Raw genomic sequence first — 24,240 nt, forward strand, 5'->3', positions numbered from 1 at the left:
TAGTTGGGGAGATAGTGTTATTATTACTATGATTTATAGTATTACATTAATTACTATGATTATTACCATGATTTTATGTTATTATAGTATTATTACTATTACTACGATAGTGGTATTATTATAGTGTTTATTATTACTATCATTTATGTACAGTTTATTACATAAGTAAGGCTTAAGTGAATACATGATTTGCCTAGAATCACCTAATACATGTCTCTATGGAGACAATCATTCCTCCTGCTCTTGACCTCTTACCATTACAGCCTAATTAAAGATGATTTCCAAATTAGATTCATGTTTCCATTTGTCCTAATTAAGAGCCTCAAACACTGAATGCGTTAATGGTGTTTGCTGATTTCTGTCCCACATATCTTGAAATCAAGGTGGTTTCGATGAAACAGTCTGTGCAAGACTTAAACTATATTTTTTTCCAGCAGCTTACAAAAGCTTTTCTATTGTTGTTACCAAAATTTCTTATCATTGACATCAGAAAAAAGAAATAGTAATACTCTATTACATATGTGCTTTTCTCACATATATTTAAATATCCTTCTTCATGTTATATTCACATTTAATTAATCATGCTATTTTTTAAAATCTCCATTAGGTAGTTTACTACTGCAAAGCACGCATTTGGTATGTCTATGCCAAGCAAATGGAAATTAAAAAAAAGAAAGCAGGGTTGCAATCCTGGTCTCTGATAAAACAGACTTTAAAGCAACAAAGATCAAAAAAGACGAAGAAGGGCATTACATAATGGTAAAGGGATCAATACAACAAGAAGTGCTAACTATCCTAAATATACATGTACCCAACATAGGAGCACCCAGATTCATAAAATAAGTTCTTAGAGACCTACAAAGAGATTTAGACTCCCACACAATATCAGTGGAAAGACTTTAACACCCCACTGTCAATATTAGACAGATCAATGAGATCAAAAATTTTAAAGGATATTCAGGACTTGAACTCAGCTCTGGACCAAGCAGATCTAATACATATCTACAGAACTCTCCACCCCAAATCAACAGAAAATAAATTCTTTTCAGCACCACATAGCACTTATTCTAAAATTGACCACATAATTGGAAGTAGAACACTCCTCAGCAAATGTAAAGGGACATAAATAATAAACAGTCTCTCTGACAACAGTGTGATAATATTAGAACTCGAGATTAAGAAACTCACTCAAAACCACACAACTACATGGAAACTGAACAACCTACTCCTGAATGACTTCCGAATGATGAAATTAAGGCAAAAATAAGTAAGTTCATGGAAACCAACGAGAACAAAGACACAATGTACCAAAATCCCTGGGGCACAGATGAAACAGTGTTTAGAGATAAATTTATAGCACTAAATGCTCACAGGAGAAAGCAGGAAAGATCTAAAATCGACAACCTAACATCGCAATTAAAATAACTAGAGAAGCAAGAGCAAACAAATTCAAAAGCTAGCAGAAGACAAGAAAGAACTAAGATCAGAGCAGAACTGAGAGACAGACATGAAAAACCCTTAAAAAATAAGTGAATCCAGTAGGTGGTTATTTGAAAGATCTACAAAATAGATAGACCACTAGCCAGACTAATAAAGAAGAAAAGAGAGAAGCATCAAATCGACACAATAAAAAAATAATAAAGGTGATATCACCACTAATCCCACAGAAATACAAACTACCATCAGAAAATACTATAAGCACCTCTATACAAATAAACTTGAAAATCTAGAAGAAATGGGTAAATTCTTGGACACATACACCCTCTGAAGACTAAACTAGGAAGTTGAATCCCTAAATAGATTAATAACAAGTTCTGAAATTGAGGCAGTAATTAATAGCCTACTCACCAAAAAAAGCCCAGGTCCAGACAGATTAACAGCTGAATTCTACCAGAGGTACAAAGAGGAGCTGGTATCATTTCTTCTGAAACTATTCCAAACAATAGAAAAAGAGGGAATCCTCTCTAACTCATTTTATGAGGCCAGCATCATCTCCGGATACCAAAACTGGGCAGAGACACAACAAAAAAAGAAAATTTCAGGCCAATATCCCTGATGAACATCGATGTGGAAATCCTTAATAAAATACTGGGAAACCGAATCCAGCAGCACATCAAAAAGCTTATCCCCTATGATCAAGTTGGCTTCATCCATGGGATACAAGTCTGGTTCAATATATGCAAATCAATAAATGTAATCCACCATATAAACAGAACCAATGACAAAAACCACACGATTATCTCAATAAATGCAGAAAAGTCCTTTGATAAAATTCAACACCACTTCATAGTAATAGCACTCAATAAAGTAGGAATTGATGGAACATATCTCAAAATAATAAGAGCTATTTATGACAAATCCACAACCTGAATATCATATCATACTGAATGGGCAAAAGCTGGAAGCATTCCCTTTGAAAACCAGCACAAGTCAAGGATGCCCTCTTTTATCACTCCTATTCAACATGGTACTGGAATTTCTGGCCAGGGCAATCAGGCAAGTGAAAGAAATAAAGTGTATTCCAATAGGAAGAGAGGAAGTCAAATTTTCTCTGTTTGCAGATGGCAGGATTGTATCTTCAGAAAGCCCATCATCTCAGCCCAAAACTCCTTAAGGTGATAAGAAACTTCAGCAAAGTCTCAGGATACAAAATCAGTGTGCAAAAATCACAAGCATTCCTATACACCAGTAATAGACAAACAGAGCCAAATCATGAGTGAACTCCCATTCACATTGCTACAAAGAGAATAAAATACCTAGGAATACAACTTACAAGGGCTGTGGAGGACCTCTTCAAGAACTACAAACCACTGCTCAAGGAAATAAGGGAGGACACAAACAAATGGAAAAGCTCATGGATAGGAAGAATCAATATCAAGAAAATGGCCATACTGCCCAAAGTAATATATAGATTCAATGCTATTCTTATCAAGCTACCATTGACTTTCTTCACAGAATTAGACTAAAACTACAAAAAATAGCCTGTATAGTCAAGAAATCCTAAGAAAAAGAACAAAGCTGAAGGTATCACACTACCTGACTTCAAACTATACTACAAGGCTACAGTAACCAAAACAGCATGGTACTGTTACCAAAACAGATATATAGACCAACGGAACAGAACAGAGGCCTCAGAAATAACACCACACATCTGCAACCATTTGATCACTGATAAACCTAACAAAAACAAGCAATGGGGAAATGATTCCCTATTTAATAAATGCTAGCTATATGCAGAAAACTGGAACCAGCCCCATTCCTTACACCTTATATAAAAATTAACTCAAGATGGATTAAAGACTTAAACATAAGATCTAAAACCATGAAAACCCTAGAAGAAAACCTAGGCAATACCATTCAGGTCATAGGCATGGGCAAAGACGTCACAACTAAAACACCAAAAGCAATTGTAACAAGTGCCAAAATTGACAGATAGGATCGAATTAAACTAAAGAGCTTCTTTCTACACAGTAAAAGGAACTATCATCCAAGTGAACAGGCAACATACAGAATGGGAGAAAATTTTTTCATTCTATCCATCTGACAAAGGGCTAATATCCAGAATCTACAGAAACAAACAAATTTACAAGAAAAAACAAACAACCTCATCAAAAAGGGCATGAAGGATATGAATAGACACCTCTCAAAAGAAGACATTTATGTGGCCAATAAAAATATGAATAAAAGCTCATCTTCACTGGTCATTAGAGAAATGCAAATCAAAACCACAGTGAGATACCATCTCACTCCAGTTAGAATGGTGATCATTAAAAAGTCAGGGGACAACAGAGGCTGGAGGGGCTGTGGAACACTTTTACACTGTTGGTTAGAGGGTAAATTAGTTCAACCATTGTGGAAGACAGTGTGGCAATTCCTCAAGGATCTAGAACCAGAAGTACCATTTGACCCAGCAATTCCATTACTGGGTATATACCCAAAGGACTATAAGTCATTCTAGTATAAAGACATATGAACACATATGCTTATTGTAGCACTATTCACAATAGCAAAGACTTGGAACCAAACCAAATGCCCATCAACGATAGAGTGGATAAAGAAAATGTGGCACATACACAGCATGGAATACTATGCAGCCATAAAAAAGAATAAGATCATGTCCTTTGCAGGGACATGGATGAAGCTGGAAACCATCATTCTCAGCAAACTAACAAAGGAACAGAAAATCAAACACCACATGTTCCCACTCATAAGAGGGAGTTGAACAATGAGAACACATGGACACAGGGAGGGGACCGTCACACACTAAGGCCTCTTGGAGGGTGGGAAAAGGGGAGGGGTAGCATGAGGAGAAATACCTAACATAGATGATGGATTGATGGGCGCAGCAAATCACTATGGCATATGTATACTATGTAACAAATCTGTACGTTCTGCACATGTATTCCAGAACTTAAAGTATAATAAAAAATAAATAAAATAAAGCAAAAGTTTCTAAAAATCAATCATAATAATTTTAACAAATTAAAATATAATTCTATTTTTCTTTCACTGTGAGCAACAGATGCTCATGATGGTTATAAAGGATCAACTGTATTGAAAAATATAATTTAATATATTTTTTAATTGCACAATTCATTTATAAACACATTCACATTGTTCAAACTCTAACCAATAGATATTTTTGTTTGCTTTTTTTCTAACGTTTATTCTAAGTTCAGGGGTACAAGTGCAGGTTTGTTACAAGGGTAAATCTGTGTCATGGAGGTTTGTTGTACAGAGTGTTTCATTACCCAGGTATTAAGCCTAGATTTCTTATAAAGAAAAAGACGCCACACATATGTTCTTAAAGGTCAAGGGCTGGGTTTTGTGTATTAGCTAGACCATTATCTGTAGGATTTGAGACCCTGGTCAAAGACCATAATAAAATATTAATCTTTGCTGAACACATTCACTTATCTAACCATCTAGTCAGAATGGCTTATGTACTGCAATTTAAAGAATAACAGGTGCCCTTTTGTCATTTTATGCCTTTTTATCTGAGCCAAACTATATAATCATCTGCATTATACCTTTGGCTCAAAAACTTTTATATGTTTAGGCTATCAAGGATTATTTTTAATGTTTCCTAAATCATTTTAACCCTCAGAACTGCTTTGGCCAACATTTGTGTTTGTTAAAAGTTAAAGGTGAGCACTCAATACTATGTGAAAATGAATGCAATATTTAATTTCTAGTTTTGTCCTGTTAACATTAGATGATGCCCAGATATTAAGTCTTTTTGGTAATGTGATCAGTGGATGAGTAATCTGACTATTGTTAAAGGTTTTGTATATAAGAAGTCAATACAACATTAACCAAAATACTAGCCATCCAGAGAAACATAATCCTATTTCTGAGGAAACTGTAAGTATAACTTCTGCTGAACAAAACTGTTATTTGAATTATTAGATTTATTTTTTCTTTAACTCAAGTGTTGCTTTTTTTTAAAGGCTTAGATATTTGTTGCATATTCACCTTTATAAATTAATCTGTTTGAATTATGGCTTATACCTCTAGGATTTGATTTTTTTTAAATTTTTTTTGTATGGACATGAGATTCTTAATTATCGAATGACAAATTTGCTTATTATTGCAGTTAGTGCCTAATGTGAAAGTCTTGTAATTTCTTAATTATTGAATTACAAGTTTGTTTATTAAGTTCCTAATGTGAAAGTCTAGTCTCTGTGATTCTTCTTTTTGAGAAGGAATAGACTAGTACTCTAGTGTCATATAATTGGCTGTATTAATGTGCTGTGTTGAATATTTAGTATCATTCAAATCAACTGCTGTTGAATTGATCATATTAATACTATTGTTAAACTTCATAGGTTACTAAAGCATTTATTTAAATTATAAATTTTTCAAAATAGAAGACTAGAGCAAATTACATACATCTCTCTGGGGATGATCTCCCTATAAAAGCTGGCCCAGGGTCATACTGAAGAAGGATTACAGTGGGAAAGAACATAGTCTTTGGAAACAGACTCCTATCTAGTTCCAAATATGAGCTACACTACTTTCTATATTTTGGTTGGATGAGTCCTCTTTTAGCCTTACCTTGCTTATCTGTAAAATGGACAATATAATGCTACCTACTTCATAGAGTTGTTATGAGAATTATTAAAGGAGATAATAATAATAACTATATTTAAACAATGTTTATAAGATACCCAGCATGTTAAGAACTCTACTTTTGTTATCATAATGAATTCTTCTAACATAGAGAAATGAACTGTTACAGGCCCTATTTTATAGATGGGAAAACTGTCTTAACAAAGATAGTTCACTTCATATATACTATGTTGAACACACAGTTCAGCACACAGTGGATCCTCTGTACATGTTAACTACTGGTATTTTCGTAGCACTTGGTAACAAGCATTTTGAGAAATTTATTCTGACCTTGAACTCCTTTGAGCCTGTTGGTATGTACTCCAATGCAAACAGTAGGTTAAGTATCCTCACTTTACAATGGCAAATCACTTAATGGAGACCTTGTGGGTTCCTGAAACGTTTGATGAAAGCCTCTGGTTTGAATGTTACAATACTGCTGGTTAGTTTTTATATACAGGGTTATCCCTCCCTAAAATATCATGGTAAAGACAAGGCTTAGTTAAAAACTGACTTTTAAGAGACACCCTTAAATCTAATTCTATACTAAATCAGTGGCCAAACTATTAGACCAGAGGGTCAGATTTAGATCTTGAGAGTTCTGGTCTGGCTTTATTGTAAATCAGGAACTATGCCATGTGCTCTGCATGTATTACTATAAATAGGTTTTGTTGACATATTATCAGCAACTGAGAAGTCACCACTTTTCAAAGAATTTCACTTGAATCCAAAGATCCAAATATTACAATTTCTTCACTGTATTCAAGTCAAATATTTCTATATATGACCTCCAAATATTGCTAACACACAGTTTCTCAATAAATATTTAATGAATAATTTATTTCTGACACACTAAAAATAAATTGATGTAAAACTGTCCTCTACATGGCTTCCCTTCGGATATTTGAGGACAATATCACTTCTCCATTGAAGCTTTTTCATGAGCTTAGTATCTGAAGATTCTCAAACTTATAGTTGGTGACTACAACATAGAAGGAAGTCCAAGGGTTGTAGGTCTAATATCAAATGTTGTCTATAGGGCCAGATGTGGTGGCTCGTGTCTATAATCCCAGTGTTTTGGGAAGCCCAGGCAGGAAAATACCTTGGGGCCAGTTCAAGACCAGCCCGGGTAATGTAGGAACACCCAATTTCTAAAAAAAGAGAAAAAAAAATAGCTAGATGCACTCCTATAGCCTTAGCTACTGTGGAAGCGGGGCCAGGGGCGGGGGGAATCACTTGGGACCAAGAACCAGGAGATCAAAGTTGCAATGAGCTATGATCATGCTACCTTGGGTGACAGATTGAGACCTAGTTTCTCAAATATATATATATTTACATATATGATATAGAAATATATTTATTTACATAAATATAAGAATTTACATAAATATATTACTATATCATATATGTATGTACTCCTACCTGGGGGACAGAGTGAGACCTAGTTTCTCAAATGTATATATAAATATGATCAGTTTGAGAAACTAATCTTATGATATATATAAATAAATGATATATTAAGATAATGTGATATATATAAATAAATATATATATCGTAAGATCAGAAAGTTGGAGTCCTACAGAAATGATCTTTGAAAAAAGATAGTTATGAGTTGAAATTTCGGTCAAAATAAAAAAAATTGGAAGGAGCATGAGTTTCATTCTAAGTTTATATGTATATGAAATTCCTAGTTATTGTACAAGAGAAAATGCTGACTAGTTGCCCCAAGAACCACATATTGACAAGCAAGGCTGATAAATTTTAAGATGGGCAAGCTACTTTAACCTGGAACCTACTCAGCTTTTATGAGGGGTTAGATCTTGCAGGCTCATCAATTAGCCTATTTTCAAGCAAGGTCACACATCTACAACCATCTGATCTTTGACAAATCTGACAAAAACAAACAATAGGGAAAGGATTCCCTGTTTAATAAATAGTGTTGGAATAACTGGCTAGCCATGTGCAGAAAGCAGAAACTGGACCCCTTCCTGACACCTTACACTAAAATTAACTCCAGATGGATTAAGGATTTAAGCATAAGACCTAACACCATAAAAATCCTAGCAGAAAACCTAGGCAAAACCATTCAGGACATAGGCATAGGCAAGGACTTCATGACTAAAACATCAAAAGCATTGGCAACAAAAGCCAAAATAGACAAATGGGATCTAATTAAACTCCAGAGCTTCTGTACAGCAAAAGAAACAATTATTAGAGAGAACGTGCAACCAACAGAATGAGAAAAAAATTTTTGCAATCTACCCATCTGACAAAGGGCTAATATCCAGAATCTACAAAGAACTAAAACAGATTTACAAGAAAAAAACAAACAAACCCATTCAAAAGTAGGCAAAGGATTTGAACAGACACTTTTCAAAAGAAGACATACATGAGGGCAACAGATATGTGAAAAAATGCTCATTATCACTGGTCATTAGGGAAATGTAAATCAAAACCACACTGAGATATCATCTCACGCCAGTTAGAATGTTGATCATTAAAAAATCTGGAGACAATAGATGCTGGAGAGGATGCGGAGAAATAGGAACACTTTTACACTGTTGGTGGGAGTGAAATTAGTTCAACCATTGTGACGATTCCTCAAGGACCTAGAAATAGAAATTCCATTTGACCCAACAATCCTATTATTGGGTATATATCTGAAGGATTATAAATCGTTCTATTATAAAGTCACATAACATGTATGTTCACTGCAGTGCTGTTTACAATAGCAAAGACCTGGAACCAACCCAAATGCCCATCGATGATAGACTGGACGAGGAAAATTTGGCACATATATACCATGGCATACTATGCAGCTATAAAAACGATGAGTTTGTGTCCTTTGTAGGGACATGGATGAATCTGGAAACCATCGTTCTCAGCAAACTGACACAAGAACAGAAACTCAAATACCACATGTTCTCACTTATAGGCAGGTGTTGAACAATGAGAACACATGGACACAGGGAGGGGAGCATCACACACTGGGGTCTGTTGGGGGGGAATAGGGGAGGGACAGTGGGGGGTAGGGAGGTTGGGGAGGGATAACATGGGGAGAAATGCCAGATATAGGTGATGGGGGGATGGAGGCAGCAAATCACATTGCCATGTAGGTACCTATGCAACAATCCTCCATGTTCTGCACATGTACCCCAGAACCTAAAGTGCAATATATATATATGTATAATAACAAACACATTTTATCACTGGCCTGTATTGCTCTTGACCTGTATTGCTCTACACCTCAGAAAGCCTAACAATTTTGTTAGAGTAATTATGTAAAAGGCTGATTATTTAAATAGTATCACTAATTCAGAGTTTACTTAGAATTAGCATTGTTATTAAAGAATTGAGTTGTTATTTCTCATTTGTAAAATATGTGAGGATTCAATTAGAAAATCTCTTGGATCCTTTTCAAATCATGATACTAATTTTCCTTTTTATTGTTAAATATTTGTTAAAAAGGATATTGGACCATCCAATACATTGCTGATTTATAATTTTCAAGGCCTACCTAAGTAATTTCAATGAGACAATATTCAGCAAAAATTTAAAAGAGCAATAACGCCCCTGAAATTATATTCACACATAACTCTGGTTATGGCACCATTTTGAGAAGGTGGTAGCAGCTTTTAAATCCACATAATGACCCGCAGTCAGTAAATGTTTATGGAATGACTATTATAAAGAACATTTAAAATTATCATATTGACTTTGAAGCACATTATATAGAGACTAGAGCTAAAGAAGTCAAAGGCCCACACATCCCCCACCCAAATCTGGGCTTTCAAAAGAAAGTGGTAAAAGTCTAAAACACAAAGCATAATAAGAATACATTGTTATGCCAATTAGAGAAAATTTTTTGCCAATTAAGATTAATTCAGTATGACTTGAAACCAAATGGGAAATGTTCTTAAACAAAAGGAATCAAATAGTGAAAACATGTTAAGCATTAAAAGCATTAAGTTACTTGTGCTGACATTCATGTGTCGCAGTTTATTTCCCAACTGAATATAATCAAACCCAAGCATTCCTTTACTCGGCACAAAGGTAAAATTGGCATAAAATATGAGCATTATGAAAGTATAATGGGTTAACTATGGCACGGGTTATTCTTTTCTTTCAGGCAGGTCCAAAATGTGGCTACTTTTAACACTGGCGAGTTTGACATCTGTACTGGGAACTACACATGGTTTCTTTGGAAAAGTAAATCCTGGAAGCCCTGAAGTGACTATGAACATTGTAAGTTACTCTAGGGAAAGAAACTCTATACAACTAAAAGATACTATTATTTAAAATCATGATGGGTTTAAGATTTTATATGACCAATTAAAAATAAACAGCAATATTTATTTATTAGATGTATCTAAAAATCAACTAAAATTTAAAGTTTTGGGTTTTCTTTCTCAGAGTCAGATGATTTCTTATTGGGGATACCCAAATGAAAAATACGAAGTTGTGACTGAAGATGGTTATATCCTTGAAGTAGACAGAATTCCTTATGGGAAGATAAATTCAGGGAATAGAGGTATATCTCCCTTCCTTTCTCAGTTTTTTCCTTTCCTTCTTTCTTCCTCCTTCCCTCTTCTTTCTTCCTTCATCTTTTCCTTTTTTGTTCTTTCCTTTTTCCTCCTTTTATTTCTTCCTAAAGATTTAACGTATTGCTTATTCTCGAAATGCAACAATAACTAAGCTGTATTTTCAGTTTTAAAAGAGATCATCATCAAGCCAATCAAATAGATAAGTAAATGGGTGATTGTAATAATATGTACTCAAGCTATAACTGTACATAGGATGTTAAACTGAAAGTTTTAATAAAATCACCTAACCCAGCTAGGGGAGTCAAGGAAAGCATGGATGAAGCTTTAACTGGTTGAAGACCTAGAAGATCAGGAAGAGTTAGCCATGGTGTGTGTTGCAGAGGGGACGATGGGGAGCCAATTCAAGGCCCATTTCCTAAACACATGCAGTCCAATTTTCACTAGTACTATTGAAAGTTTACCCTTTTCTCCTTGTAGAAATGTTGTTAAGCACAAAAAGAAAAAAAAAGATTACTCATAATTTTACCACTCGCAGTTTACCTAATATAACATTGTGCTGGATTACCTGAGAATATAATTTTTCAATAGTTTTATTGAGATGTAACTGGCATATAATAAACTGCTCATATTTAAAGTGTACAGTTTCATAAGTGTTGGCACCTGAGAAATCAACTCCCTGAGAAATTATCAGCATGGTTAAGATAGTCAAAAATATTCAACTCAATCAGGCAAATGTATTTAATGCTAATCATATGGAAGACTGTTTCTAGTCTCACGTTTATCCTAGAATAAGGAATTCATTTATGAAGTTTATAAACATTTTTTTTTTCTTTAGGCCAGAGACCTGTTGTGTTTTTGCAGCACGGTTTGCTTGCATCAGCCACAAACTGGATTGCCAACTTGCCAAACAACAGCCTTGCCTTCATTCTGGCAGACGCTGGTTATGATGTGTGGCTGGGCAACAGCAGAGGAAACACCTGGGCCAGGAAAAACTTGTACTATTCACCGGACTCAGTTGAATTCTGGGCTTTCAGGTAAAGAAAAGGGACAATTAAAAATAAACATTGGGCTTTAAAAGCATGGGCATTCACCCCTACTAATCCAGTCCCTTTTTAACAAATTACACTCCAAGTAGGAGGAGAAATAAGTCATTTTCATTCTAATCCATTCTTGGATTCTTCCATGTACCTCATTCCTAGGGTAGCTTTTCCTTCAAACTTTCTGTGATCTCAGGAGTCTCCATAAGGGATCCCAGAATGTGCTTTTCCAAATGGAATGAACAATATGGCTGAAGCAAGGAAATTCTCTGCCCCTGGAAAATTCCAAAGGAATGTCCATATGGATTCAAGAAGGATGTCAAAGCCCAGTTGGGGATAGGAGAAGAGCAATCTGAGTCATCATCAATAGGAGGGGTGGGGAGAGTGAAATTCAGATACCATGGAGAGATTATCACAGGCTTCTCTCACTGGTCTTCCTGTGCCTTATTCTTGGAAATTACTGATGGAGGTGGAGAACAGAAGAAAATATGGCTGCTGTTGCTAAGGCATGAAAGTGTTCCGAGAGTTCTAGGAGCTGAAAAGAAACCTGTGTATCCCAGGTGTGCTGGGCAGAAGGAGAATGACATGAATAAAGACTGAGGTGCTGACAGGGCTGTAGTGGTGATAGTGAGAGTATTGGGCCTCATTCTAAGTACACTGAGAATTTTCAAATAGGGAGGTAGCATAATCCAGTTTTCGTTTTCAAAATATGTTGGCTGATTTGTGAATAATGAAATAGAGAAAGATAGGATTTATATAAAATAACACTGGAACACAGCATACACATTATTATTAAATCTGACATTCCATTTCAAGGATAGAAATAATTCCTACCTACAGATACTATCTTGTTTGGATTCAGTTGCAGCTGTAATGCTGTGCTTCAGAAATGATGTCAGTTGTTTATAAGAAGCCACCCAAAGGCACCTGACACTCACTGATGGTCTCTAAGCATCAATATTTAGATAATGCAGTTTTCTATATTCCAAAGGGATCATTGGCTATGAATGCTTGAATTTTAGAAACTATATCAAGGAAGTGTATTCACTTTTGTCTTTTTCCTTTCAGCTTTGATGAAATGGCTAAATATGACCTTCCAGCCACAATCGACTTCATTGTAAACAAAACTGGACAGAAGCAGCTACACTATGTTGGCCATTCACAGGGCACCACCATTGGTAAGTAATGGCAGTCAAGGCCAAGTGGTTTACTCCTCATAAACATTTTCCCAGTGATTATGGTAGGTGTGTTAGCAACCACACTAATTGCTTTCTATTCATTTAATGCCTCCAACAACACAATGACATAGGGACAATTATAATTCCTATTATATGGGAAAACAAAGCAAGTGGATAAACAGTTTGTGCAAGGTAACATGGTTATTACCAATAAGATAACTCAGGCAGTCTGACTCCCAAGCATATACTCTGAAACATTATACCACATGGCCACTGAACTGAGTTTATTCTATTCATTTGACCATATTTATGGGGCAGACTCCTATGATGTATCCGAAGAATACAACAATAAATGAAATAGATGAAAACTTCTGCCTTTGTACCACTTACACTCTAGTGATAGAGGCAGTAGTATACTAGCAGATGAGGATGTGATCAAGTAGTTTAAAAATGGCAAAAAAGTAAAATATAGGCTGGGCATGGTGGCCCACGCCTGTAATCCCAGCACTTTGGGAGGCCGAGGCAGGTGGATTAGCTGAGGTTGGGAGTTCAAGACCAGCCTGACCAACATGGAGAAACCCCATCTCTACTAATAATACAAAAATTGGCCAGGCATGGTGGCACATGCCTGTAATTCCAGCTACTCAGGAGGCTGAGGCATGAGAATTACTGAAACCTGGGAGGCAGAGGTTGTGGTGAGTTGAGATTACACCATTGCACTCCAGCCTGGGCAACAAGAGTAAAACTTTCCAAAAAAAAAAAAAAGTAAAATATAATATATTTTAGATAATGGTAAAGCTATGGATAGAAAATAACCCAGGGAATCACATTATAGAGCACCAGAGGGGTTCACAGCAATTGTAGATAGGTAACACAAGCACCCTCTGGGTAAAGCCATGATAGAGGCCAGAGTGAGCCATATGCCTACCTAGCAGGCTGGTGTTCCAGGAAGAGAGAATAGCAAGTGAAAGAATCTGAACTGGAGCACACCTAGTTTGTTCAAGGAATAGCAGTGAGACCACGTCTTGCGTGAATGAATCAAATCGAGAAAGAGACATAGAGAATGAGCGATGAAATCACAAGGGTTGGAGAGGAAAGACTGTTTAGGGCTCTTTGGCTGTTGTAGGGATTTTAGCTTTCACTCTTGAGAAAAAAGAAAAGCGCAGAATAATTTTGAATCGAAGAGCTACATAATTCATAACAGGATCCCTTTTGTCGCTGAGGGGAAAAGGGGCAGGAGCAGAGAACCAATTAGAGGACTCTTATAGTACCCATGAAGAAGATAGTCGTGACCTGGATGAAGGGTGTTCTCAGAAAAACCATTTTCCACAAAGAGAAGCAGGCTACATATTATACAGATGTCTAGATCAGAGAGGGTTTTTTTCAGGCCATTCTTGAGTCTCATCAATATGTCATTAATGACAGGGAGAGGGCCTTGCCTATGTAGTTATACTGCAAAGTTAAACTTGAAAACTACGTAATCACATCCTCATCTGCTAGTATATTAGCGCTTATAAAATTAATTAATTACTGAAAGTCTTTAAATGTATAGATATTTGATTTCTCTTGGGTCCTCATTTATCAAGTATTTACTATGTGCCAAGAATAATGATAAATTCTTTCTTTACATGATTTACTTCCTTTAGTTCCTAACAACCTAACGAAGCACTCACCACTATCCTTGTATTTCAGATAAGGAAACAGCAGCTCTTAGAGATTTGGTGACTTGTCCAAGGTCACAAAGCTAATAAACCACAAAGCTAACAAACCACAGAGCCAGGATTCAAATCGAGTTTGGTCATATTTTAAACTTCTACCCTTAACCTTTCCACTTATATACTCTACTCATATTAAGTGTTAGTTATCTCACTGTGAAGAGATAAATTTAAATTCATAAAAATATATAGCATACATAATTATTTTTTGTAACCATATGAGTATCCTAAATCCGGCCTATTTTCTAAGGTCAGATTAAGGTTTATGATAACTTTTAAAACGTTCTAGCCTCATGTCCCTACAGAAAACTATGAAAATAAAACAAATAACACAAAAATCTAATCACTTTGAGCCAGCAGAGATGCCAATTTCTCAGGTTGTCTCAAACACCATCCTTAGTAAGTCCAAAATAATGTCACACTTGTAAAAACAAACCAAACGACAACACACAAATACATACATACCCCCTTTTCACCAGTTCCTTGTTATTTTTCAGGTTTTATTGCCTTTTCCACCAATCCCAAACTGGCTGAAAGAATCAAAACCTTCTATGCTCTAGCTCCGGTTGCTACTGTGAAGTATACGAAAAGCCTTTTAAACAAACTTAGATTTGTTCCTTCATTCCTCTTCAAGGTATTTGATTCTCTTTAATTAAGTAATGGGTCAGCAATGCCTGAAAGTAGTTTTGCTTTTTCACAATGGTTTGTTTATCAAGCACTCTATACAGTTGTGTCAAGGCTGTGATTCCACTCCAGGAGAGGGAAGGGGAAATAAAAACAAAACAAAATAGTCAAATAAGGAGATTAACAAACTTGTGCCAGAGAGACTGGAAAGAGGAGGGAAAGGAAGGGAAGGGAAAAGGAGAAAAGGGGGAATTAAGTCAATGATTGAGTCATTGACTCAATCATCTCAAGGGCAAACACCTTGAGATCTCTCATGGCTTTCCCTTTTGGCTTTCCCAAGAGCTCCTTCATCCTTAAACGGGCATTTCATAAGACAGGGATGTGGATTTCAATAAATTATAAATATTAAGTGCCTTATGCAGTAGTCACACATGTTATGGAATTAATAATCCTTTTGTTTGCCAATACTTATACGCTAATTCTTTTACCTAGTAAAACACACACACACATACACACACGCATACACACACACTTACTTTCCACTTTCCTTTAGGAGAATGGTTTAGCCTCAGGCTATAAAATGTAATGACGCAATTTCCTTCTATGATTTTGTATTGTTCATCTCTTTTTACTCTGTATTAACATATATGTCTAAAGCCTAATAGAACTTGCCTTTCCAAAACTACATTTGGAAAACTTGTATTAAAATCTAAAGTTTTGTGGTGACCCAAATATATTTATTGGCAACACTGATTAAGAACTTATCTCCTACTTGTACACAGATTTTCTGATAGGCAATGCAGACATTAGTTAAATTTAAAAAAGCACTAGACCTCAAGTTAGAGGCTCGGGTAAGGATTTTAGGTATAATTCAGCTCTAATTAGCCCAAGTTGCTGACTCATGTTAACCTCATGTTTCCTTATGTATAAAATAGAGATAACAAATTATTTGCCTTCCTCAAAGAGAGTTGGAACAAACTCTTTCAATCTTTTTTTTTTTTTTTTTTTTGAGACGGAGTCTCGCTCTGTGGCAAGGTTGGAGTGCAGTGGCGCAATCTCGGCTCACTGCAATCTCTGCCTCCCAGATTCAAGCGACTCTCCTGCCTCAGCCTCCTGAGTAGCTGGGATTACAGGTGTGCACCACCACATCCAGCTAATTTTTTTTTTGATTTTTAGTAGAGATAGGGTTTCACCACATTGGCCAGGATGGCCTTGATCTCCTGACCTCATGATCCACCCGCCTGGGCCTCCCAAAGTGCTGGGATTACATGTGTGAGCCACTGGACCTAGGCTTCAGTTCTTATACTGAGCCTCATTGCCTCTGTAAAGGCTTTTTTGAAAATATGGCCAAGTCACCATTTCTCCTCCAAAACTTTTCGTAATTCATTGCTGAAATCTCACATCTTGACTCTTCATTATGACAGTCTGCCATGTTGTTTAAAGATTTCATCCCACAACTCCTATCACCCCAACTAGATTGTAACTCTTTGTGTCTTATACTTCCTGTTAGCAGTCAGTACAGTTCTGAATGCCACAGTAGATACCCAGTATTGATATCTGTGCTGCCCATTTCACAACTTTATTGAGGGAATTAACCAACTGAAAGTATTGGAAATTCCTAAAACAACATGTAAAAATTGGAATATATCATCATCCTAATCACACATGTATAAATAGATTAGATAAATTAGTGAGTCTTTTCTCCAGCTTGATTGCTACAACCCTCTAATAATGCCTTTATTTTTCAGATGATATTTGGTGACAAATTATTCCTCCCACACAACTTCTTTGATCAATTTCTTGCTACTGAAGTGTGCTCCCGTGAGACACTGAATCGCGTTTGCAGCAATGCCTTATTTATCTTTTGTGGATTTGACAGTAAGAACTTCAACACGGTTTGTATTCATTGCAATTTCTATATTTTGAGCAACATCCTTGATTACTTGTTTCATTGCCACTTAGAATTGGTGCTTTATGAGAACTAGGAGCAGGTTTAGAATTGTGATATCCTGATAAACACAAGAGAATTCACAAATCATTGCTCCCAATTTCATCATTTCCAGAGTCCTTCCTTTACCCTGATTGCCCCTAAAATAAACAACATGAAGAAAAAAAAATTCACTACTTACTATGAGCACCTAAATAATAGGTGTTACATTTAAATTCTGTGAGAGAATGGATTGAACCATATGTTTTGATAGGCTCCTCTGTGAGAAAAATGTCTAGGTATTGAATAAATGTTTTCAATAAAGATTTTTAACACTGATAATCATTTCCATAAATCTTATAGACCATATTTCTGAGCAACTATTTATGTAAGACTTTGCCCATCTTCTTTATCTATCCTTTTACTCACTTTGTACTGAGTTGGGGTTTTAAAATGTATGGACAAAATACACTATCATAAGGTAGTTAAGAGTATGGATTTAGATCAGTTTAAATTCAAACCCTACATTTGGAACCGACTTAAACTCCTCTGTCTTGATTTCCTCATCCACAAAATCCATTATTTTGATGATCAAATGAGCTAGTATGTTTAAAGCATATAGAACGTTGTACAAAGCATCGAGCACATAGTAATATCATATAAGGTTTTCTACTGTTAATCATAGACAACTGTCTTCACTCAAAATTATATAGTTTATACCATTGAACACCTAAGAAAATTATGTTTATTGATAAGAAGGTATAATTCTATGAAGTGTTGTAGTTATCTGTCATTCCATATGTGGAGTTTAACAGAGAGTAGCCTATCCTCATCACACTAAGTAAAGGCAGAAAAAATTGCTGTATTCCATTAGTGAGAGTCTAATAAGAAAAATAATAGTAAAATAAGACAAAGGAAATTAGAAATTTCATCTTCTGTGTAATAATTTGCAGAAGAGAATCTTCAGTCTTCAATGAAGATGGCCAATTTTTTTCACTCTGGCCACAGTCTACTATATTAATGGCATTAAGACCCACTATGGAGTGGCCCTCTGCAAGTGGAGAAAGGGACTTCAGTTTGCTATCTGGGGTTCTGCAAAGCAAAAGGCCTGTGTGTGAATATTTAACTACAGCACTCTGGCACTGGGTAGAGAAGCATAAAAGCTGAGAATTTAGATTCAGGGACCTGCATTAAAGTATCTGGCTCTATTCTGTGTGAATATTAGACATTTCTCTAAACTTCTTTGTGCCTCAGTTTTCATTTTGATAAAATGGAACTAATAAGCTCTCCTCATTAGGCAGATACAAATTAAATGGGTTAACACATGCAATTGCACTTTGCAAATTCTGAAGTGACATGCAAATGTGTCGTTCATATCCTACCAGTAAATGTTACCTTTAAACACTTGACCTGAATCAGAAAACACAGATCTTAACTGTTTTTGAGATACTGAGTATGTCGACGTATATATATGTCATATGTGTGTGCTGATTTCTAGAGTCGCTTGGATGTGTATCTGTCACATAACCCGGCAGGAACTTCTGTTCAAAACATCTTCCATTGGACCCAGGTATCACTTTTCAAATGCTGTTAAAATTTATTTTGTGGGCCTCAACACTTTACATTTTACCTAAGCACATTCTTAAAATATCCTGCCGAGTGCACCTAGCAGGTAATTTTTCTGGCATTGACTACCACACAAAAATAACTATGAATTTATTTCAAAGAAGCAAATGCTTTTTATGACTTGGCATGCAAGAAAAATTGAGTAAAGTTGCATTTAAACTTACTTAAATACCTTGTCCTGGATTATAAATAACCTTTTGGAATAAGAAAAATGTTTTATAATTGTTTAAATTGAAAATAAACTGCTTGGAAATGTTTGAATTTTATTTTTCACAATATAATAATTTTTATTTGTTTTTAATTTCCCTACATTAGGCTGTTAAGTCTGGGAAATTTCAAGCTTATGATTGGGGAAGCCCAGCTCAGAATATGATGCACTATAATCAGGTAAGCTTCTTAAAGTTGGAATTATTCACATTTTAAACAACAATATTAACTATGTGAATGTTAAGGAAGAAATTATGTTAATTGCACATCTATTTTCCAAAGGAATGTTGATGCCCTGTCTCTCATTCTCACACATGACTATGCATTCATGCTTCGGTTGCTATGCTCATTTAAAGAGGTTTACAAAGCTACCCTTGAAGTACAACACCCCCATATGTGAGAGACTTCCCAGGACTTACCACTAGCCATTGCCATTACACTGACCTGTCCAGTATCCCAGATCCCCAACACACTGTTCTCTCTTTTCTGAAGTACAAATACCTAATATAATAAGCTGATAATTCTAATCATTCATGAGATAGAGTTGGAATTTCTGGTCTTCTTAAACAATACTCTTTCCTTTGTTGACAGCCAGAGGAGTGATTTCACCAGAATATATGCCCATATAGAAGAAAAATATGTTGTGCTTGCAGGTCAAGGCTGGAAATATTTTACAACAGGAAGAGGCCTTTAGCACAGGCAGACATACTAAGCAGTCCTCACACTTATCATCCTAAGAATCCAGACCTTGGAGTTTATCTTATCTGTAGTCAATATGAGTTTGGGCAATCATTTCTTCATCTCTCCACTTGGGCTCAGGAGGTTGTTGACAGGATTTCATGCTATAACATCTATAAGCTCTTAGTTCAGGGTATCACTGACTAATGTTGAACAAAGGAAGTACCCTACAGTATTTTGTAACCTTCTATTTTTCCTTTTCACCACATCTAATTTTTCCATCCAAGTAGTAGCTGAACAACTCTACTAAGCTTAACGTGTTTCCATGACTCAAAATTTATAAGGGATTTATATGCTTTAATAACAGTATTCTATGTGTAGAGAAGATGCCCCCCACCTTGATTTTGTGTTATGTCTTTAACGTTTTCAGAATAGCATGAGATCAAACTTTTGTTGAAAACATGTTTTTCCTCCCACCATCATCTTCTTAAACCTCCAAAACACAGATTTGCTTTGAGTGTCTCTTTCTGCTGGGCTCTAATAATCATAATAAGAAGACTTCATCTTAGAGGAACAAGTGGGACATAGAAACTCAGTCCCAAAGTCCACCCTTCTTCCAACCAAACAAATAACATACCAGATTGGTCTTTAACTAACTGAAGCAGTGACACTAATTTAAGAGCCAGGGCCAGCATCTAGAAAATTCTTTGAATAACGGGATGTAAGTAAAACAAAGTGGGTTTATAATCATGAATATTTTCCACACTGCTCCCTTTTCTCTAATATTTAGGAAATATAATAGAAATCATGAAAATATTAGGGAAATTAAATACCATAAAATATTTTGCTATGGCAAGCTGGCTATTACACAAAAGGTGAGAATACAGAAACTTTTAGTATATTGGATTACTATTCCTGAAATTATGATCTAAATAAACTAACAAAATTCTCTCTGGGCAGCAAGAAAATTGGAGATGATTCTCTTATTCCCTTTTCTACTTTGTAAACCTCTTTAAAATTTATGTGTGATTGTGATTTTTGAGAAATAGGACATGGAGATGATAACACCCTTTCTCAGAATTTGAAGCAACATTTTGAAAATATTCAGGTAGCTATTCAACAATTACAGCTCTGTAACTGAACCAACTGACCTATCCCCTGACCATACTGGGAAGTCAATACAAAGCTGAAATAAATGACTTGGGACATTCTAAGATCATACTTTGGAGTGTTTAGGTAGAAACAACCTATTAACAATTAGAATCTAATCAAATCCATTTCCCTTAGCTTGAGTTGCAATCTATGTTCTTAATTTGTAAGACTTACTGTCTAAAGCCTTGCTGTTCAGAGCATGGTTTGGAGCCAATGGCATCAGCATCACCTATGAATGCAGAATCTCAGGCTCTTCCACTGAATCTACTGAATTAGAATCTTTATTTCAATGAGATCCTCAGGTGATTCACAGGTCCATTAGAATTTGAGAAGCACTGATCTAAAACATATTGCATTCACTTTGCTCTGTGGATAAAGGTGGTTTTCTCTGTGCAATCATTGCTAGAATTCACTTATAAAACTGTCAGTTAATGTTTTACACTCTACTTGAAGAAGAAGAAGTACTGGATTTAAAGTGTTGTTACCTAAACTCTGATTCTTTCTCTTGTGTTTTCTAGCCTAAGCCTCCCTACTACAATGTGACAGCCATGAATGTACCAATTGCAGTGTGGAATGGTGGCAATGACCTATTGGCTGACCCCCAAGACGTTGGCATTTTGCTTCCAAAACTCCCCAATCTTATTTACCACAAGGAGATTCCCTTTTATAATCACTTGGACTTTATCTGGGCAATGGATGCCCCTCAAGAAGTTTACAATGAAATTGTTTCCATGATGTCAGACAACAAAAAGTAGTTCTGGATTTAAAGAATTATCCATTTGTTTTTCCAAAATACTTTATTCTCTCACACATAGAGTTCTGTAATGTTTGACATGCAGTACTTCTTTCTGTAATTTTGACTTTAGAAATATACTAGCATCAACAAACTTCCATTTGTCATTTTGAATTTTTTTAATTTAAAAAAATTTAATTTTTCACCTGAAAATTTATCTAGAAACACTCGAGAGAACATATTTCTGGGGAAATGAAGCTTCTCTTTCCATTTTCCCATTCAATTTCGCTTCTGAACTCACTTATATATGAGCTGTGAACCATGAGTGTTACTAAATGACAGTATTGGCTTCATAGTCACTCTGCTCATGTACACTTGATACTGAGTATACTGCTTTCTATTGTTGATGATGCTGAGTCTTTCCATCTGTGCAGTGGGGCTATCACTTGCTCTTTTGCATATTTAATCTTATGGAAAGCTCAGTTGGGATATAAAATAAATCAACTCACTTTCACTTCCCAGGGAGAGGAGAGCAAGTGTAGTTTGGGACGTAACAGTGACCTCAACCTTGATTCAGGAATTTGGGAGGAAAAGGATATGCTGTGCTACTTACTATTGTTCTGCCCTCATGTTTTTGGGTCTTGACTACCAAATAGACACCAACTAACCGAACTATTTTTGAAATCCCTGCCATAGGGTCCAGAAACATTCCCATGATATATAAATTAGGATGTACAACTGCCATCAGAAAAAAAAAAAAAAAAAAAAAAAGGCTAACCCAAACTTTCAAAATTTCTAAAAACATACAGCCTTGCCTTACCTGGGAAATTTTATTAACCCCACAAATTTGTGACCTCATATTTTATGCAATTAATTTATTCAAATAACACCTATTATGCTATGTTAGCATTTGATGTATAAAATATGAATGAGATAAGGAATATCTTGTACCCAGCATAATGTGTAGAACATAGTGAGTATTCACAAAAACATGCTAACAATGTTTATTATATTGTTACATTCCTCAATCTTTGTTTCTTAGGAAGCCCAAACAATTTATTTTAAGCAAGAAATTGCTAAAAGAAGATAATTTAGGAGCCTTTATTTCAATATTTCAGTGCCAACTTTGTTGGCAGACTACTAAACTAACATGATCATGTCAGTGGCTAGCTACAAATGTACATGTTGGTGGAAGCAGTTAAGGACTCAGATGTTTCATCAACTCTACCTTCTTGAGAAAAGAACAATCATTAGACTCTTGCAGTCTCTTATGCTTTTCCAGCTATCTGCCTTTCTTTTAGTCTGTACTCAGCAGCTGCAGGCTGTTCTGGTTTGGATTTTGAACACAATTAAATACTATCTTATTGCTTCCACAGCAGCTTTGCTGTCTCTCATATGTTAGTTTGAACTGTCAATTTATCAGCTAATCTTCAAGAGTTTATTTCTATCTGCCTGTTGTAATCACTCCTTGGGAAACCTCTTACCATGTCAAGCTCAATCATTTCAAACTCAAATTCATCATCCCCATGTCTCTGAGCCAAATAAATGTCAAGTTAATGAAGTTCTCCCAGTAACCAGGGAGTGAGACTGTGGAATCAATTTTGAATACTGCCTCTCCTCTAGCTATACTTTCCCTTTGTTATATAAAAAAATGTTAAACATACATAATTTTAGACAGAAAAGTTTAATATCCCCTTTGTACCCATTACTCGGTTTCAACTATTATCAATACATAGCCTTGTTTCATAATCTGCAGGGATTGAGACCCTGGAATCAACTTTGAATACTGCCTCTCCTTTGTAATATAAAAAATGTTAAACATATATAATTTTGGACAGAATAGTTTAATAATCCCCTTTGTACCATTAGTCAGCTTCAACAGTTATCAATACATAAACTTGTTTCATAATCTGGTTTCATCTGTACCTCTAGCCACTTCTCTCATCCTAATTTGAAGCAAATCTCAAGTATCATATATTTCATCCATGAGGATTTCAGGATGAACTGCTAAAAGATAGTCTCTTTTTAACATAATAATACTGTTATTACATCTAAAACTTTAAAAATATCTAGCGAGTCCTCAAATTTCCAACAGTCTCATAAATGTCAAAATGTTTTATAGTTTCTTTAAATTGAAATTCAAGTAAGGCCTTTTATCACTTGATATTGTCTCTTGTTTCTTTAGCTCTATAGGCTCCTTTGCCCTTTCTTTTTTTCCCCCTTGCATTTTGTTGTTGAAGAAACTGTATTTTGTGTTGTAGTTTCAAACCACTGGAATTTTGCTGATTATATTCCACATTCCTTGCCTTTCATATTTCTTGTTAAGGATTATCTTTACTTATATTAAAATTATATCCTCTGTCGCTTGTGAGAGCTTCTGTAAGTTGGCCCCAAAGTTCTTTTGACCAAACCTGTCATTCTGAATATTTGCTGCTTCTGCTAATTATTTCCCTAAGAGGTCCTGATTCCTTTTAATGTGGAATTTTACAAGATCATATTCTATAAGTGAGGATGATCATTGTTATTAGGTCATTATTTGTAGGCCTTTTCAATACAGAGACATAGGAAATATTTTTGAGATAACACATATCAGTACTTTGTGTTCATTTTTTCTGTCAATTAAAAAAAAAAACTTAGCTCTTCATCTCCTTCTCCATCATGACAGCTGTCAACACACAATGCTTGAACTGTTAAAGTCGCATCTTAA

The 24,240-nt window shown here is 35.5% G+C and overlaps 1 protein-coding gene across 3 annotated transcripts; it reads left to right on the forward strand.

Annotated features, from left to right (window-relative positions):
- The first annotated feature begins 5,320 nt into the window (after positions 1–5,320).
- On the forward strand, positions 5,321–21,687 carry LIPF (lipase F, gastric type). 3 transcript variants are annotated; one of them, XM_017510114.1, is made up of 10 exons: positions 5,321–5,364; positions 10,242–10,357; positions 10,526–10,643; positions 11,492–11,690; positions 12,762–12,871; positions 15,084–15,220; positions 16,959–17,105; positions 18,636–18,707; positions 19,079–19,150; positions 21,319–21,687. In XM_017510114.1, the coding sequence occupies exons 2-10, from the start codon at positions 10,253–10,255 to the stop codon at positions 21,553–21,555; spliced, it is 1,197 nt and encodes a 398-aa protein (XP_017365603.1). In that variant the 5' UTR covers positions 5,321–5,364; positions 10,242–10,252; the 3' UTR covers positions 21,556–21,687. The 3 variants fall into 3 exon arrangements, with proteins under 3 accessions (XP_017365603.1, XP_017365602.1, XP_017365604.1); XM_017510113.1 differs by lacking the exon at positions 5,321–5,364 and adding an exon at positions 6,428–6,446 and having other exon boundaries at positions 21,319–21,651; XM_017510115.1 differs by lacking the exon at positions 5,321–5,364 and adding an exon at positions 6,428–6,446 and having other exon boundaries at positions 11,591–11,690; positions 21,319–21,555.
- Positions 21,688–24,240: the final 2,553 nt, after the last annotated feature.

Source organism: Cebus imitator, unplaced genomic scaffold, assembly GCF_001604975.1.
Source record: "Cebus imitator isolate Cc_AM_T3 unplaced genomic scaffold, Cebus_imitator-1.0 Scaffold431, whole genome shotgun sequence".
NCBI classification, from domain to species: Eukaryota; Metazoa; Chordata; class Mammalia; order Primates; family Cebidae; genus Cebus; species Cebus imitator.

Excerpts from the sequence above, each read along its gene's own strand:
- LIPF (XM_017510113.1), top strand. Across the intron at positions 10,644-11,491 it reads GATAAATTCAGGGAATAGAG|GCCAGAGACCTGTTGTGTTT; the intron begins GTATATCTCCCT and ends TTTTTTCTTTAG. Across the intron at positions 17,106-18,635 it reads ACAGTAAGAACTTCAACACG|AGTCGCTTGGATGTGTATCT; the intron begins GTTTGTATTCAT and ends GCTGATTTCTAG.